The 19,305-nt window shown below is 33.0% G+C and overlaps 1 protein-coding gene across 3 annotated transcripts in view; it reads left to right on the top strand.

The window, feature by feature from the left end:
- LOC145936364 (neuronal calcium sensor 2) overlaps positions 1-19,305 on the top strand; it is a 123,908-nt gene that overhangs the window by 93,176 nt on the left and 11,427 nt on the right. For all 3 annotated transcript variants that reach the window (XM_083038521.1, XM_083038524.1, XM_083038522.1), the window contains exons 3-4: positions 13,432-13,550; positions 16,660-16,803. In XM_083038521.1, the coding sequence (XP_082894647.1) occupies positions 13,440-13,550; positions 16,660-16,803 (255 nt within the window). In that variant the 5' untranslated portion in view covers positions 13,432-13,439. The remainder of the gene's footprint in view (positions 1-13,431; positions 13,551-16,659; positions 16,804-19,305) is intronic.

Genomic DNA, 19,305 nt, shown 5'->3' with positions numbered 1-19,305 from the left:
TCACATTTTGAAATTTTTAACTCGACTCTTTTTCACAAAAATAGATAAAGAGATATGCTGTGTTGATTTTTTTTTATTCAATTATACTTTTGCGAAAATATCTTTCTCTATTGTATCTTTCTGTATTGATTATTTTCTTTACTGTATAAAAACCTGATTGCTAATTAAGGTTAACGCGCAATATAACATGTATAGAAATAGTTTCTCTCTTTACAACGCAATCACGGTTTGGAATCGATTAATCTTCCACACTATACATTGCAGATTGCATATTAGCTAGTTTTTTATAGTATCGATTTAAATGATTCATTATTTTATCCGCGACGCTATATGGACACTAATTACTAGATATCGTTGCATCCTGATTGCGTCTGGAAAAAAAAAAAAAAAACGATATTCCGCTAAAGGCGCGTAATTTCAGAGTTTTAGCTTCAATTTAAATCTACTAGAATGAAGTGCTCGAGCCGAATAGTGTCGCGTTATTATACACGACGAATACAACCACCTATGCAATTATCCGACTGTGATGGAGATATACGTCCGGCATAGTATATTGTTCTCTCAAATTATCATTTGAAATATTAATGGGCCATTCATGTTGCGCGAATCCCCTAGAGACACTCACGCAAATCCCAGTAGCCGATTATGTATATCTATATAGTCCTTGTTAGAATTAAAATTTGCAGCGTTGTGATTCAAATTGCGCAGCAATATATTTTTTTTTATTATAAGCTCTTTTCTTTTTTTTCTTTTTTTTAAATATTTGAAACGCCCACGTTTCAGAGTTGTGTAATTTGTCACACAAGAGAATCGCCTGTATATCTGAAAGATTCATTATGCTGGAGAAAAAAAATGCATAAGAATAAGAATTTAAAATATAAGTACATAAAATATTGTAAGTATTAAAGTATGCTTTAAATATCATTATTTCTTCTTTATTTTTGTCAAGATATGACATGATATTTTTTACGAGAGATTCAGTGTAATTTTGAGACAACTCTAGAAGGAACAAAGAATTCTGCACAACGATTGTCATGCAGATCGCGTATTGCCAGTTTCTGTTGGATACGATCCATCTTTCTATATAAAGATGTTACAATCATATTACAAGTGGAAACGTGAACTGTCGAAAACTTTCGTTTGGAAATTTATAGCCCGAGACAAACGGAATATTGAAACAACGTATATAAGAGATAACAAGTAAAAATGAGAGCGTTATTATAATTTTTAGTAAAAGAGAAAATTTCCTGAAGAAATATAAGTTTATTACTTTTAATTGTTAATATTTTAAATCAGCTACTTTCATAACATTATACAATAAGATAATAATTATAAAGAATTAATTTTTTAAAAATAAATGTGTGACTAACAAATGAAATAGACAAATGATTCTAAGCTTATCGGAGAGCATCGAGAAGCATCGCAGTTTTACATTTATTCGAACCAAAAATTATTTTTAGTATAATATTAATTGTTCCTTACGGAAAATTATACTTAAAAAATAGATATATCTATGCAATAAAAATATTTTGTATTTTAAATTAATATAGAAATCGCATAGAAAAGTGTTGAAAATTTTCCAGAATAAATTTTTATAAGATTTATCGTTACATATTGCACATTGAAGACGCCTGATATTATTTAATTTTTACTACTTATCGTTTTGTATTTCATTATAATTTCGACTCTACATATTGTGCGGAAACACTCTATGGTTTTTGCGTCGCAAGATTAATGTCTCCACATGACGTACGGCCGACGATTAGAATTGCAATTTTGCTCGCGCGGGAGAATCGCGTGCGCGAGGCTGTCGTTGGCGATTCGCGTCAATGTCCGTCGAGAGGTACGGCCTCTCAGTAATTTATAGTTGGAACGGAAGAATTGCAAATTGCGGTTGTGGCTGAAAATACGCGCAGCCACCACCGACGCGCGATATCAGCCTGTAATTTGCGCCCCGGTATATGACCTGTCGTATAAACGTGTTCGGTAACTTCAACGTTTTCATACTCCCGAAATTATATTTCTTATAGTTATCTTTATTTGAGAAACTCATATGAATTATTGTGTAAAGAGTATAATTTAATAATTTCTAGCGCTATATGTGAGTAAATACATAATTTGTATAAAACAAATTACATTTGAAATAGAAAATTCTCTAATTTAAGAAATAAAAATCGTGCTGATGTAACATTTTCAACTTGGAATTATTTTATGGACAAAATTCTAAAATTACAATATAAAGCTATTCTGTAGATCGATTAATTGGGATCAGCTCATCAGCTATCCGTCATGCAGTTTCATTACGAGTATACATTAGAATTCGATACAGTTGCAGTCTGTAATTCAGCAACATTAATTTTTTAAATCAGCGAATTTCGAATTAACTATCGATCCGCGAATCGCATCGATAACTCATAATTTATAAGCAATGATAATGTGATCATTCTGCTTCTGCATATAACATCAAGACTGGCATATTAAATTGTGATTATGATTTTACGTTACGTTATTTACGCATCGTTATTTTTATGTTTTTTCATGTACATATTTAATTAAGTTTATTTCAGCTCGAGTTATAATTCGCGGTAAAATTCGAGACAGAATTTTGTTTATAATTTTATATATCGTGTAATATAAAAAATACACACGCGCGTGTAAAATGCGTACATATCAAAATACAAATCAGGATATATGTATATTATATGTATATTATCATCAAATGCGGCATATAAAATTGTAAATAGAATTTTGTGGCGAATTATAAAATGGTGACCTTTACTAAACAATAATATATGTATTTCGTGCATATAATAACAATATCTTAATAGCTTTTTCGCAATAATGTGCTCTTGCGTAGTCCTTTTCAAGAAGAAAAGAAGCTTCTGTTGAGCTTAAGCTGTTAAGCGGCTATTGTTCATTATGCTTCGTAAAAATAGTTTACGGAGGGTAAAAGTTGGTGAGATATCACATTTCCAAGGAATTTCAATCAAAATTATTAAATATGCCACGTAACAAGTGCGCCATAATGATTTACTTATTATACCGCGGATTAATTTTTGTGGGATTTATGATAGTTTTAATTAAAACTGATCAAAAAGTGTTTAATAATAGTAGTGGTACTTTTAATTAAAACTTGGTAGATCTTTCCTAGAGAAAGAAAGAGAAAGAGAGAAGAGAGAGAGTGAGATAGTGAGATGAAACTCTTAACTACTGAATAAAATATCGTATAGATTCTTTTATATTCTTATGGAAAATACGACTTTCGCGGAAAAAGCATACATGAAATAGTACTCTGCCAACGATTGAAATTCACCATTAATGTTACTTTGCTTTCTAATGATAACATAAAACTGATTTTATCTCTAACAGAGCAAAATAGATAAAACATAAAGCAAATATATTCTAAAACACACAAATTCAAGATTAAATTTAAACAAAAAAATTGGAAAACTAATAGAAAAGAAATTAAATTGAGAATTTAATTGGGAATAGATGTGGAATGGATGTAGAATATTAATTATCCGTAAATGTAAAAATTAGGACATAAATATTGTTTGCCTTCTGTATTATAGGACATAAAGATTGTTTGCCAGCGGAGCGCAAACTTGTGTATCCGCCCGCGCACTCACTATAAACTAGAAACTTCGTTTACGACATTCAAAGCGGAAAATTGTTTCGTTTTGCTTGAACACGAACACAGTCCCCCGTATATTGGTGCGAAAGCACTCGGCAGTTTGCGACAGACTTGTCGTTTATTTCGAAGCACTTTGACTTGTTTCTCAGAAGTTTGCGCGTTCTATTCCGCACACCCATTTTGCGTTCTAATCCACCCGCGCGATCCGGTAATGTCTGCGGAGAGTAAATTTGCGGGGCATATATGCCTCGCGCTGATTAGTGCCTTCGTAATAAACAGCCGCGATATCGATAATATTATTATTATTTACAGCTGCGATAAACAATGCTTAAATTGATAGAAGACATTTTCATTTCATTTAATATCACATTATATCAGATTGTTCTCAAACAATCGTTTCTTTTAGTAATTTATTGTTATCAAGCTAAGACACTCTCTCGTATATGACGATATTAATAGGTTTTTTTATTATAAGCGATAAAAAATGAAAAGTTTTTCGCAGAATATAGTTACAAAACTTTATCACATATTTAAAATTTGTTTTTTTTTTAAGTTTTATTTCAAAGCTTAAAAAAATGTTTGATATTGATATTGAATTTTATTTTTTGGACGTTAAAATTACATGTTTTTAATTAAATATTTATATAATATTGAATATTAAAAAAATAGAAACGTAATAATGTTCAGAGACCGTCACAAATTTGTTGCCTTTCATGAAAGAGAAGTCGACTGGTCAGAAATAATGAAGTCTCACGTCACGTTATATATTTAGCATTACATACTTTTCACAGACTTTGCAGGATTAATTAACATTCTCGTCTTGAATCGCTGACTCGTCTGCGTTCAGGTGCACTTAGTTTTTTAGGTCAACGCGGTTTGCGTGCATGGTCAGATCGCGTTTATCACCGGTCGCGATTCGATTCATCTTCCTCAGACTCGAGGGATTATTAAAATCGCTTGTGTGTTACGCGGACGTGTACGCGATCGCGTTGAAACTAATTAGGTACGAAGTAATTTTGAATAAATGCTTCGGGCGAGGGAAAATTGAATCGCGTTTTATTATTTAATTCCTCGGCGCGGTTGGGTTATTTCGTAAAATGTTCAAGTTTGTTCGATTAATCATCGCGGCTTGGCGCGTCATGCAAATATGATGGATGAAAATAGCGTAACAACGAATGTTGATGTGCTATAACATCAGTACGTAATACTTTGCAAATTTTACCATTCGCAGCTTTATAGGACTTTTCAATTTATACGAGATTATATAAAAAGTACGGAAGAGAAACAAAGTTTGCCCTCTCTCCCTTTCCAAGATACATAATATAGTCGGGAAAGTAAAGCGCGGAGATCAGAATGAACTTCCTGCATTCTGTTTTATTTCGAGATTGAATGTGAAGGTACGCTTAATTTTACTAAAAGTTGAATGGGAAATAATGCGCATTGAAATAAAATTATTTCTTCTTATACACAATACTGAAAAAATTGTAGAATATATATGTGTGAATTTTGTTTTTATATTTTTCACATACCCATGTGAAAAATAAATGTTAAATGTACGTTTTCATGTTGTCCTATTGGCGTAATATTTACGAGTAAATCCGTAGTTTCGTATGCATCGTGCAGCTCGTTATTGTCGCTTTAATATTCAAAACTATCGGGTGCTGCAACCATGGACCACCGGCTGGATTATTTGCATTCTCTCCACTTCGTGCCGGGGTGCACCATTGTCCATCGTAACTTGCGTTAACACTACCCACGACACGAGCGAACACTGTAACAACGCCGCGGTCTTGGCATTATTTCGTTGCTTTCATTGTCTTTATATATGGTCGGTTCACAAAAGGTCATCATAACGATAGTACATAATTCATTGCTCATTATTCCGTTGATATAACCTCTTATTATATACCCCTTACGTAGTTTCAACATTGCTCACTGCACTATTATGCTACTTAACTATGATCGGTGTTAGCGAACCTTTCCACACGCTCGATTTTGCACCGCAATATCGCCTGATGTACATACATATTCTTTCCAACAACTTGCCGTCGTTGTTTTTTAAAATTTCGATGTTATTTTTGTATCACTTTTCGATATTTAGTATGCACTTGATATCATAAAAAAAATTGCAAAATACAAAACGATAAAATATACATCGAATATATATATAGATAAAAGTAAAATTTTGATACTGATGCTATTATAAAAATGAATTTAAAAAATAATACAATTTTAAAATTATGTATTTAAATTTTTATAGGGAAAATAGATCAGTGTGATTATCGTGGAAAACAAATAATCAGACAATTTGTTAAAAACATTCATGATGTTTGCTCATGTCGTGTTAATGTAGTTATGGACCAACACGAAATGGAAAGAATGCAAATAATCCAAAGCACATCATAGATTGCAAATAAATTATATAATCTAATAAAAATGCTGAATTAGTAAATTAATTTGTAAAAATATTTGTAGGAATACAATATCTCAGTTTTTAAGTTTATTTTAGTTGTACATTCTATTTTAATGATTATAATAACAGGCATTAAACAATAAAATCTACATAATTAAATTTAATTATAAAAATATAATTAAAAAAAAAATATATATATAATATTATTTGATAAAATAAAGCACGTCGATAATTGGTCTTCTGTTGAGAAAACGGAAGCGATTGCATCGTTCGAGTGGTGCATAAAGTCGAATAGATTAGGCGTTTATTTGTCGGAATCTTGGAATTAGCCGAGGATTAAGTTTCACCATCGGTGTTAATACGACAAAATCCGCAAAGCCTCTTTAAGGAGGACACATCGACGAAACTCGGCGCAGCGACTCAGCATATTCCCCGGAGAACATTTCCTCGGTGTTGCCTAGAAATTTTAATGAAACTGCCCCACAGTACTTTCACCAGGCCAGAGGCCCGAGAGAGCAGAGCGTCGGGCTGTGCAATAATAGTCTTCAGAAAGTTTTTGAGGGCGAGGCAACTCCTAAGAAATTTTTCAACGCCGCGCGGTTTCACGGTAAAGTTCGGTAAATAAAAACGAATACTTGGCCGATGTTTGGTGGCCTTTAATAATTTAAACCAGGCATCGCCGTCGCGATGGCAGTATGACTGGCGAATAAAAATTTTCTTGCGAAAGTACAGGGAATCACTTCTAATTACTTTTCACGTTTTTGACCTGGTCATAAGACTAACATTACAGTTGCCGAGATACTCTAAAAGCTTAAAAATGATATGTAAAATTATAATTCAAATCAAATTTCATCGCGCTTTTCAAATATTTATAAGTGAATGGCCAAATATCACATGGCACAGATATATTTTATTTAAAAAGATAAGATTAAAAGATATAGCGCAAACCAAAGTTATATATAATTATATATTTTTAAATTTCATAATTGATTAGAAAAATATGAAACACGCAAAATATAAATGGATTTTCATACATATTTCGCTATCTTTTTTTCTTTTTTACATATCTATACTTTTTTTTTATTTTACTGATTTCTATAATATTCTTGAATTGCATGAAATGTGTCAGCCATAGATTTCATATTGCGATTTTATTGAAACGATATATATGATTGCAATAATTGTATTCACTGGATTGTATACTTTCCATCTAGAGTAAAATATCATCGCGATATTTCACAAAAACCTTGCAGTCGATAAAATACACGTCGATACGTTTACACATGATTCTCCCTTACACCACAAAAGTAGTTTTATAGCCAAATATATCAGCCAAGCTATTATAGGTATCACCATTATTAATAGTGTGTACTTGGCTATAAAATGGCTTCCGTCACATGTAAGAAAAAGTATTGCACCCTTCCTTTTCTCTCTTCCTCTGTTTGCCCATTTTATGACAAATTAATTAACATTCCGAGAAAATTGCGTAAAGGAACAAGCTACAAAGTTCCTTTTTGATTTGTTGCGGCAAACATTTGCGGTCTTATGTGCGATCGATAATTACGTACATATGGTCAAATATCTATTTTAGGTATTGCTCTTCTCTTCCCGACGATCGAGTTACGTGTTTGCACAGTTGAGTAACATATCGCTCGATTCCGCGATATTATATAGAGACAAATTAACCAAGGGGAAAAAAAGGCGTTAAAGATCAGCACGTATATCAAGAAAAAAGTCTACAAATTTTTAGAAATAAAAATATGCAGTTTAAACACTCTATTTACATTATTATATTCCGAAAGAAATTTCCTTTCTTTGTAATATTACTTTATTGAATTTTCTATTCCTTTTTTATTCTCCGACGATGATTAATCACAGCATTCTGCGAATAAAAATGAACGAGATATACAGTCGTGTATATATAAGAAGAATAAAAAAAAGCGAGTCGATTATCTTGGAGTATAATTTTAAATTGCGCATCTCTCTAATCTCTCTCTCTTGTTTATTCAATTCAGACAAGTTAGAGATCCACCTCGTTCGCGAACGACGTCATTGAATCGTCCTTTCACGCTCGCTTGTTCACGAAAAGAGGAAGGAGGAGCGTGTATATGCGAGATAGGCTTAATTTACTCGCATATTGGAGTGTAACGTTTCGTTTAAAGCCGACAGCGGAGATAATACGCGAGTACAATAAAGCCACGGCCACACTGAAGGAGGAACAACGAGCTAGAAACAAAGGGAGTCGCATTCATATAATAAACACGGACGACGGGTACCGCCGCGTTTTCCCATATTTCTGCGTATACACTTATTACGCGAATTTATGTCGCGTGTATCTTCGCGATGGCGACAATAACGCGCGTGATGCATGTGATGTCAATGCAATCGCCAATATCCGCATCAGCCGGACGTTCCGGTGTTAATTCTTTATTTATGGTCGTCGATGATAAGAGACGCGCAACGATCGGTCGCGCGATAGTTACGTCAGTTACGCTGTAAACATTTTTCACGTGTGCACATATATTACGGATGACAGCAGTATAATGGCTGCTCCATGCAACATCTCTTTACTCACAAAAGAGATGATTGCAACGTGTTTCATGAAGAGTAGCGGCCATTGCAAGTTGCTTGCGAGTTTCGTGGCGACATTTGACGCAATTAATATTCGATATATATATATACATATATAAGTTTTCATTAAAATTTTATGAAACGTCATAATGCACGAGAGAATAAACAACAATAAACATTTTAATTTAAGATGAAAATATGGAGAAAATTTCAGCCAAATGTAATAATTTATGACTCATAAAAAAGTAAACTATTAATTTCATGCATGATTAAACTCAATACTATTCTTATGAATAATTATATCGTTTACGATTATATATTGTCGCTCTCTTTCTCTCTGAAAAATAATAAAAACACAACATGGATATATATATAGTATCATGAGAAATTAGTCTTCCATGCATGAAATATTTATTAATTTATTTTTTTTTATTGTACGAATCATAAACAGTTACATTTGGATATAATTTATTCCATATTTTCATCTCAAATCAGATTTTTTTACTGTTGTTTCTCTCTTGTGCATTATGAGACATTTCAATGAAATTTTAGTGAAAATTTATTTGAGATTAAAATACTTTGGAGAAATGACTCTTGAGCTACTTCCTCTTCATCAACTCCCCTTCATAATAGAGAAGTTAATGGAATTGTTATTATAATGAATGACCTAGTAATAATGAATGACCTAGTAATAATGAATGATTATCATTATGAAAGAAAGAACAGGATTATTGCGTTTGACCTTACAATTTTATTTTTTCTTAAATGATGAATATAATTGTCGAAACATGCTCTTAATGATATCTCTAAGGGCAATAGAACTGTGGGGATAAAATATGTTAATTCTATAATAACCAGTTTTATTTAATTGCCGAATTCTCTCGAGCAAGTGTAGCATAAAAGTAAGAAGCAAGTTCATTATAGCAATTATAATTTTCCTCTTTCTCTCTCTCTCTTTTTCTCTACCAGTCTTTGAGAAACCAGCGCCAACTTCTTTCCGTCATCATTATTTTATTTCTGTTAAAAAAAAGCAATATTACGACAAAATTAATATACAGTAAAAATATCTTTGTTTCGTTCTTCAGTAATAGTTTTATTTAAATGATAAAAGCTACGAATCTTAAAGACATTAGCAACGTAATTTTTTTTCCTCCCAACGCAAAAGTTTCTCTCAACTCATTTACCAAAGTTCTCTCTCTTATAAAGATCAAGCAATGAGAACAAAAAGAAAAAGGTGTATTAGCAACTATAATCTCTACCTCATCTAGTACGCGACCGATAAATTCTTTCTGGCGGGATTCTGGTTGGTTTCACCTCGTCGTTAAAACTTTCGAGCAACGAAAACTTCGTACGACGGGGAATTAATATACAGCGAATGTACATGTAATTTCTCTTAGCAACAGAATGTTTCAAACGTTCGCTTGAGGAAGGGTGGTGGCGGCCTTCGGGCATATAATTTCTTCTCGTAAGCGAGAACTTTAAAGTTCCCCGGCAAAATACGTACAGTCTCGACTGTGGCGTATTAACTCGAGTGCTGGCAGAGTTTGCCGCGTGGAATAATCAACGATCTTCCCCAACTCGGACACGTATAATACACGGCGGACACGACGGACCATGACTTCTCGTGACGGGGAACCTCCCGTTAATCTTCATCCGCGCGCTTAATCTCGTAAATAGCTGGGCGCGACTTCATCGACGTTCGGACGGCGTCGCCGCAGCGTCCGGAAGATGGAAGGGGACGTTAATTACGTTTACGTGTTTTGCGTTTCGACTCGCGACGACGTTCTTGGAGCGACGCTACCTAGAAGTGTCTCGCGGTTGCGAAATAAAACGCGACGTTGTACCGGGGAACCATTAAATTGTTCGATGGGTCACGAACGAGTGTCGTTTTCAAGCCGGTCACGAGCGTGGTTTCCTTCCCCCGTTCCTAGACGCGTCTATTTCACTCGGAGATGCTAGTGGGTCTCTCAAAATTCCAGCCGCAAATCGACCATCGTTCATTACGACATTATTCGCGACGTGTCAATGTCAGCGCGATTAATTCCTACAATATTCGTGGACGTTACGAAGAGGATCGAAATTGCCGAATGCTTTCTTATCTACTTGTACACTTGGGAATTAATTCGTCAAAAGAGAGAGAGAGAGAGAGAGAGAGAGAGCTCCTTAAACTATCCATGTTAAATATCTACTCGCTGTAGATTGAACCTTTGACATTAAAGCGGTTAGCATTCTTCATTTCTCCTCAGTATTTGCATTCGCGCCGAATTATCCGACAGTGATAAAACGCCCTGTACATATATAAATATTGTGCCTTTATAGATCTTGGCACGATCGAGCAGTTAAACATTTTACTCGTGTATTTTTAGACACAGAAAAGCGGTATCGATCCTTGTAATTTTTATTTGTGGGTCTTTTATCGAAAATTCGATAGCCACTTTATGTGATGGTAAAGAGAAAATAACGTGATATTATTTTTACATGAGTCAGCATGATACGTTTTTGATCGCGTTTGGAGTTATTTTTCACCTATCTGCGGATTTATAATTAGATATGCGGCTAAAATTATTTGCTAGTCATTGCGTAATTTTAATTGCGTTTAATTATAAATCTCTTTGTCGGAGATGGGCCGAGACCACCCGCAAAGGGTAACTTCTACATTATATTGAATCCATCTCTATAAGCGATACATTTTCCTCCCTTTGACATTAAAGTTAAATTTCCTTTGACTAAAATCTTGAGAATAAAAACATGAAATTATATTATAATTATAAAACTGAAGGGAAAAGTAAATATAAAATTTTTTAATTAAAAGGGAAAGATATGTTTTCGCTTTTATTTTAATGTAATTTTTACAGAAAACACACTATTTAATAAATTGCGAAAACATATGACAATTATTTAAAAAGAGAAAGAAAGAGAGGAAAAAATATATAAATATAAATATAATTTAAAATCTTAAGAATGTAAATCATAATATATTATAAAGAAAACGTTAGTTTTATTAATGAAAACAGACGTATCCTTCAAATAGCAATTACTATCGAATAAATAGGAGAATATTAATATTCATTGAAAGATTATCGCGAAATAAATTATTATTAAAAAAAAAAGTGAACTAATAAAATCTCTGATAAAATATTCTTAGCTACTTTCATTATATAGAAGAGATTAATTTTCATCCTGAGAGTTATTGAAAGACATTCTACTTGTCCATCCTTCCTGAAATGTGCATATATATGCGTATAGCGTACGTCATTGTCATTCCGATCACGCGTTTGGTTTCGATATCCTCTTCGGGTATAGCAACGTCGAGTTTCGGCTTTGGGTGCAATCGATGAGCGTGCGTTGCATGCACTACGTGCATTGCGTGCATGCGTGCGTGCCGCAATATATGACATCACGAAAATTGCGTACGGCTTCTTGCCACATAACGAGAACTTCCGTGTCGCCGTTATCGAGATCGCTCAGTTTCATGTCGCCTTACACACAGGATTGCTGCACGAAGCATCAATTATATACATTTTCACGAAATCTCTTGCATGAAATCTGCTAGCCTCGGGTATATTCATCATTCTATAGTAGCGTATTATAAACAAAAATGAAGTTTTAATGCCTAGTTTTGTTTCCTGAAAAAAATTAAAAGTCTTTTGCAAATGAATGAAAAATTCTGTTTTTTCCGTAGGAGAAATTAACGCATTAAAATTCCATTTCGCTTGCGAGCGAAACGCTAGTGATGTAATTAACGCAAGTAATATTTTTTCAAAGGTAAACCGTTGTTTAAAACCAGACGTTTTCTCATTAATTCTCATCAGAAACATGAAACTCGTTACATATGGAATTTACAAGAAATACAACTTTAGAATCTAATCATTGTCTTACTATGATTTAAATGCTATTGTCAAATTTCTAATGTATTAAACTGTTAAATAATTTAAAACATTGATTATTTATTATTTATTATTTAATGTTATACTAAAACAGAATTTTTTAAAATAAATTTTTATGTGTATACTGATTTTATACGCGAACTATACTAAACATAAAAAATAGTATAATGAAATTAAAACACTTAAAATACTTTTATATATACTGGACATTTATATTTATTAACAGTGTCTTCTAAGTATTAACTTAAAAAAAATATGATATTAACTTTATTATTATAATAATTTGACGAATTATATTTTAACATGCTATGGTAGCTAAATATTAAAGTTACTAAAAAGATATTCCTCGCGTAAACTTATTATATTTTATATGAATTACAATGCGTGTCTTTATAAAGTTTTGCGAAAAGATCGATAATATCTATTGCTATTGACACGAAGTATGCAAATGTGCTTTCTCTGATAAAATATAGAATAGATTAGAGTGAAATAAAGAGATTAGAGGAGTGGAAGGCCTCCAACTAACAATAAGTATCTAATTTATTTTACGGATTTATGACTTGTATATGTAATGCTACTGACATAAATTCTCCGACATTAATATGCGTTGCATGCGATGACTGATTCGGACTCGTCGCGAAAGTTTTATTACGCTTGCGCAAATCGCGTTAATGGATGAAATCGCTGTTCTAACTCATACAAAAGTTTGAGATTGAAACTTTGTACATCTCAGGATCCACAATCCTAATGACTTCTCCAAATACGAAATAAAATACCACGAGAAACAAACTTTATATTTTAAAAAATTAGATTAATTGTGTAAATTGATAATATTATTCATTCTTTGCGCGTCTTAAAAGTATTTTTACTTATCTATTTACACTACCATCGAACGTTTATTCTTACAAAATGTTTTTTGATTGCAGGTATCAAAATGGGTTGTTTTGGGAGCAAAGATAAGTTGAGCAAGGAAGATATGGACTTCCTCAAGTCGCACACGCGATACGATGAAGCCACTATAAAGGAATGGTACAAAGGTTTTAAAGTGAGTATTAATTGTTATGAAATATATGTGTTGGTGAGAGAGAGAGAATTATATCAAATATTTTGCTAAAAATATAATCAGTTTTTTATTTCCATTTTATGTGTTTCGTAACGAGTTCAATTGATTTTATTATAATCGCTGTATATATTTTACGTTATATAACTGTTCACATGACACCATTATCACGAAAGTGATGAGAAAAGATATTTAAGTTAGTGTTTTGTTTAGTTATTTTTAAATATAATTTTAAAATTATTTTTACGACGTAATGACTATATAATATACTATACAAACAATTCTTTTCATTTCTACCTCTTGCTGAGAACATTCAACTTACTTTTATTTATATGACTTATTTTAGAATGCTTATATATGTATGTCATTACACAGTGTTTCCATTGTTTGTCTGTGGATAATAACATTAATGAGATATCAACATGGGATTAACGAATATGAGTTTGCTGCTATAATAAATGATGTTTATTGAACATAATTATAATTTCTTATTAATGCAGAATAAAATTTTAAAGTATGACGAATGAATAATTCATTATATGTTGGTGACATGGAACGATTTTTAATGCTTCATTATTAATGTGCACATTTCTTAAATAATTTCTAGTTATGTGTTTTATGTCAATTTTTCTATTTTCTCTTTCTTGCAATCTAGTCTACATTTTATTATAAAGATTAGCATCTTTTAAACATTCATTACGTTAAGATGAGATGATGATCATTAAGATAAAATATTAAAAATAGAAATAAATTTGTTTTATAGTTGATTTATCACAGAAATTTTAAAAATCGAATTGTAAAGCTTATTAAAAGCTTTATTAAAAATGAAAGCATATTATATATAAAAACAGATACATGCATATATGTATATGTGTGTGTATAAAATTAGTATTAATTTATATTTATAAATCTCATTGGAGAGAAAAATAATATTTATATTTATAGATTCTCTGAATATATAAATAAGAATATCCTACGTTAAATCATAATTTTTTATTAAAAGATGATAAATAACTACTAATATTAATTAACAGCCGATTATATTCGTGTTTATTAAAATCATAATAAATAGAAATTTACAAAATTAAGGGATTTATAAAGACATAGAGGTAAATAAAATCTACAATGAGAGCGTTAATAAATATTGCATCCGTAATACGTGATAGTCGGAGTAAATAAGGCAGCCCCACTCGTATCTGCAATTATGCCACATTAAACAGACTGCGATATTTCATGAGCATGCGCAGCCAGACGCGAAAATGCGATCCTCTAGGAGAATTTCTCTCATAAAGAAGCTAAAAGTGGTAATACGAACTCCATACGAAACGGTTATGGAACTTCATAAATCAGAATTCGCGCGGTTAAATCACGACCGGTAAATTTATCCGTCCGTAGCTCATTCCGTCAGTCACGAAACCTTAAAGTTCAGTTTAAATACAACAGTATTTTCAGAGGTATTCTTAACAATCGTTAACACGTTTCATGATTGATTGTGTTATAAGACTTCCTTTGTGAAGCTCAATCATAATAAGTAATAAGAAACGTAATAAATTTGAGCTTTACATGGAATATTATTAACTTTTTATAGAAATTTAAAATTTATTTAATCTTCTTGTACGGTATTTGTATTTAGTTAATACCTCACAAGCTTTAGTGCCTCTTACTGTTATTAATAATTAATAATTATTAATAATCAAAGATTAATTTGCGTGTAATAATAATTGATTAATAATTGATGTTACATCACTAGTATATTGTGACATAATGTGCGCCGAGAATCAATCGTGTGAAATAATTCTGAAAGCTAATTTCATACGTACTTATTTATGCATTCCGTGCAATTATTAATTTATTCATCAAATATTCGACACGTTCTATTCAAACGTCGCTTATATTTTCAAATTTTCGCAGTGAATGTTAAATGTATATAATCTGTTCCAAATATTTATATATTTTCATTAAATTGAGACGTATCGTATATAATAGATTTGATGACATTAGTAGATTTAATTAGAATATTATCTCCTTAATCTCATGTACACAATAATTGTGTGTTTATACTGGACTGAAAAGTAATGTGTTATAACATGTGTTTCGAAAACTTTTCAAATATTGGTAGCATTAAGTGCTTTTGCAGAAAACTTGTTAGGAAGTCTCGCGTGGTGAATAGGATTTCAGACGAGTATCTCTACGAGATAAATCAATCTCGACTACAAAGCTTACGAGCAGAAACTGATTCGCGCGAGATGCAGCGCGGGTGAATAGAACGTGACGTTCCCGCGGAAAAGTTGTGCACGTACTTTCTCAGGCAATTTAAACGGGCGTGAAGCTGAATCCAGCGTGGCGTCCGAAACTGTCTAATTAAACTACGGAGTCGTTAGCGAACGTTTCGCAACCCGGTGGCGTTTCCAGCTTCGCCGATTCGTGCGATGCGCGATGAATCGACTTTGTAGCGAAACTCGGATTGAAATAAATGGAGTCCGATTGCCGCCAACGTGTATCGATCTCACAACGGAGAAACGCGATTGCGGAGATTGAGAAATATCGCGGGGACAGACACTGTTCGCTCGCCTCGTTTTAAAAATGTCGGGACGAATGGCACTACATTAGAGCTAATAATCTGATGTGAAAAGAAATTGAAACGAAACGACACCATTTTTTTCAAGATCTCTTTCTTAACCGACAAGGCAGATAGGAATATACAGTTTTCCATCAATTTAATGTAAGATTTTTTATTAAATATAAGAATATATTAATTTTGTTTCTTAAGTAAAAATACGCACAACTAAAATTATATCACATTTAAATCTCTCTCCCGGAAAATCGATCGGGAGAGTGTGGAAGTCACATTTTAGTCAAAGCGTGAAATTTAGACGTGTAATTTTAGTTGTGCATTATTTTTACTTCGAGAGAATAAATCTTACATTAAATTTATATGGAAAACGATATATTTTTAATGCGAATACTTGCTATTGGTTATTCTTGGCGAAATCTTTTTATGTGTATATAAAATAAATCTTTGTACTTATGAATTTTTTAATTATATATATATAACTCGAGAATTCACGATCTTGCGTTTCTTTGAATGTTACAGCAAGACTGTCCTAATGGCAGGTTAACGCCGGCGAAATTCGTCGACATGTACAAAATGTTCTTCCCGTCCGGTAACGCGGAGGAATTCTGCGATCATGTTTTCCGCACATTCGACATGGATAAGAATGGTTACATCGACTTTAAGGTGAGTCCTCTGAGTTACTTCTTATACCTTCCCCGAAATTGTATAGACTGCTGTAAATGAGCCGTGTAATGACTATCTATTAGTGCTTTCGACGATTTTCCAAAGATACGTCGCGCGACCGTACTCGTCACATGTCGATCATTCCGCGTGATTAAACACGATCGTCGGCAAGAAAATTGATGCGCGGTTGATTGGTTCGAAGAAACGCATTAGACGCTACAATACTTTCGTCAAGATTGTGCTTCTACGACGTGGAAATATCACTCGGTACAGAATTTAGATCTATCTATCAGCGAATACAAAAAGTTCGCGAATATTGGAAAAATTTAGTTTCGAAAGTGTAGTATATGTCGCGAGAAAACAGAATTGCCGAACAGTATATATATAAGAAGAACGTGTAATGTGGTAAAACACGGGATTATCGTCTTGGCAAGGAAGTGCGAAAGAACGAACGGCATTACATCCGATTATATTCGCTCGATAAATGCGATGACATAAATCTTTTCGAGGCTCTTAGCTCGTATATTCTTTTCTCCACTCGGTTTGCCCGTAATTGAAAATTTATATTCTTGATTATCCGTTCGAATCGTTAGTTGGGTATATTAAGTGCAATTAGCATCATCTTCCTTATATTAGTAGTCTCGCCTCATTCACATAGAATCGCGAAATTCTACACGAAACTCTCGAAATTCTCCGGAAGGAGGAGACTTCTCAGGTCGCCTCGATTTCTGTTTGTAAGCGTAGCTAGCGGATATTCTCGGTCGGTTCCCCATATATTTGGCAGTAATTTAATATGGTTCGCCAAAGATTACAACGCGTCGTGTTCGCCGACAGGCGGACTAACTATTTGACATCTGACTCGAATATTGCTGAGTAAAACTCGAACGGAGCTTTGTCTAACGTCGCGCTTTGCGACGTGATTTTGCGCCGCATCGTTGATCAAAGCCTCGCCTTAGAGATATATACTATCTATACGATTCGCCTCAGAGAGGGATCCTTCGACGCGTCCAATGCACGATTTTGCAGCCACCGTCGTCGCATTAAGGATCATCGCGACCTTGTCTTCTTGCGGTCAAAGTTCACCCCCTTTGCTGTGAAAGCTTTAATCTCGAAATAGTCTGCATATCGTTCTAGATACGATCCTTATAATCATGAAAGCTGCCGAAGAACGAAACGCATTAATATATTGATGTAATTTTTTGCATTTCTTGGAAATAATTTGAGTGTTAAATTATATATATAAATTTATAAATATATAAGAATGGTGTACAAAAAATTGTGTGGAGGACTGCATTTTATTAATTTAAGAATTATTAGTAAAGAGGTTCTACAAATAATGAATATTTAACATAACGATATATCAATTTTACAACGTTTGAACGCGATTAATAATTTTTGTGCCTTTAATGATATTTTATTAGCGAAAATTTTATGAAGAAGTTATTTTACTTCTCAGTGTAAATATTATGATATTTAAATCTCAATTTATAATTTTGCAAAAAAGGAAATTTTAATTTTAATCCAGATAACAAAGTTTGCTGTCTGTTAAAATTAAATTATATAATGTATATTATTGTTTGCAAAGTTTATATCAATTTACATATTTCTAACGTTTACGAAAATTATATAATTCATGGTATTAAATCGCCTTGCTTGTTTGGTATACGTTCTAAATAAAGAAGAAAAGTCGGCTTTATAAATTCTTTCATTAAAAAAGTTTTATCCGATGAAAAAAAAAATTACACAATTGTTTCAAACAGATCTAAGATCGAGGACAATATCGAACATTCGAAAATAAACAGCGGTATCAATATACGTTTAAATCACGAATACGAATACACTTTATACAAGTCAAGCCCGTCAGTGGCCGACATTTAATAGATGCGAGCCAAATGCAGACGCAATCTATCTCGCTGTATCTCATGCGGTTGCGCGATAGTTAAGAAATTTCATGCATCCATGAGACGGTAAAGTTTCAACAAAGCTCTCACCGATGTGAGAGCTTCATTGTAATTTTCCCGGCGTGCCGAAGTTCTCTCTCTCTCTCTCTTTATATATGTATAATGTACTCTTGTAACCTTTAAACGCCTATTATCCCGACGTTCATCCCGCGGTTTATAAATAAACTTGCGATGTAATGGTTTGACTTCTCTCGCGATTGTATTGTGTCGCTATCAATATTTTCCGTTAAGACACATTTGTATAGAATAGTTGAAAATATGTATATATGAGCTTCCCCGATAAGGTGAGTTACCGGGCTAGGTACATGTAGTTTTCATTCGATTCTCTCGTCATCATATCGACACGAGTGGCAGCCTATAATAACCCGCACAAAAACCCGCTTTTCCTTTTATGGATGCTATCCCCCATCGCGTCTCCGCTTCAGATATAATAATATCAGTTACGTGTCACCCGTTTTTCTTCGGAGAGAAAATCCGAACAAAGTCGTCGCCTGAGTTTAACCCTCGTGATATCAGCTGAATGGAGAAAACTTTTCCTCGA

The sequence above is a fragment of the Prenolepis imparis genome, unplaced genomic scaffold (genome assembly GCF_030444845.1).
Source record: "Prenolepis imparis isolate NDT839.2.m4 unplaced genomic scaffold, iyPreImpa1.0 SCAF_5, whole genome shotgun sequence".
NCBI lineage: Eukaryota > Metazoa > Arthropoda > Insecta > Hymenoptera > Formicidae > Prenolepis > Prenolepis imparis.
The sequence above is the reverse complement of the archived record's forward strand: the minus strand, read 5'-3'. Positions and strand labels throughout refer to the sequence as shown.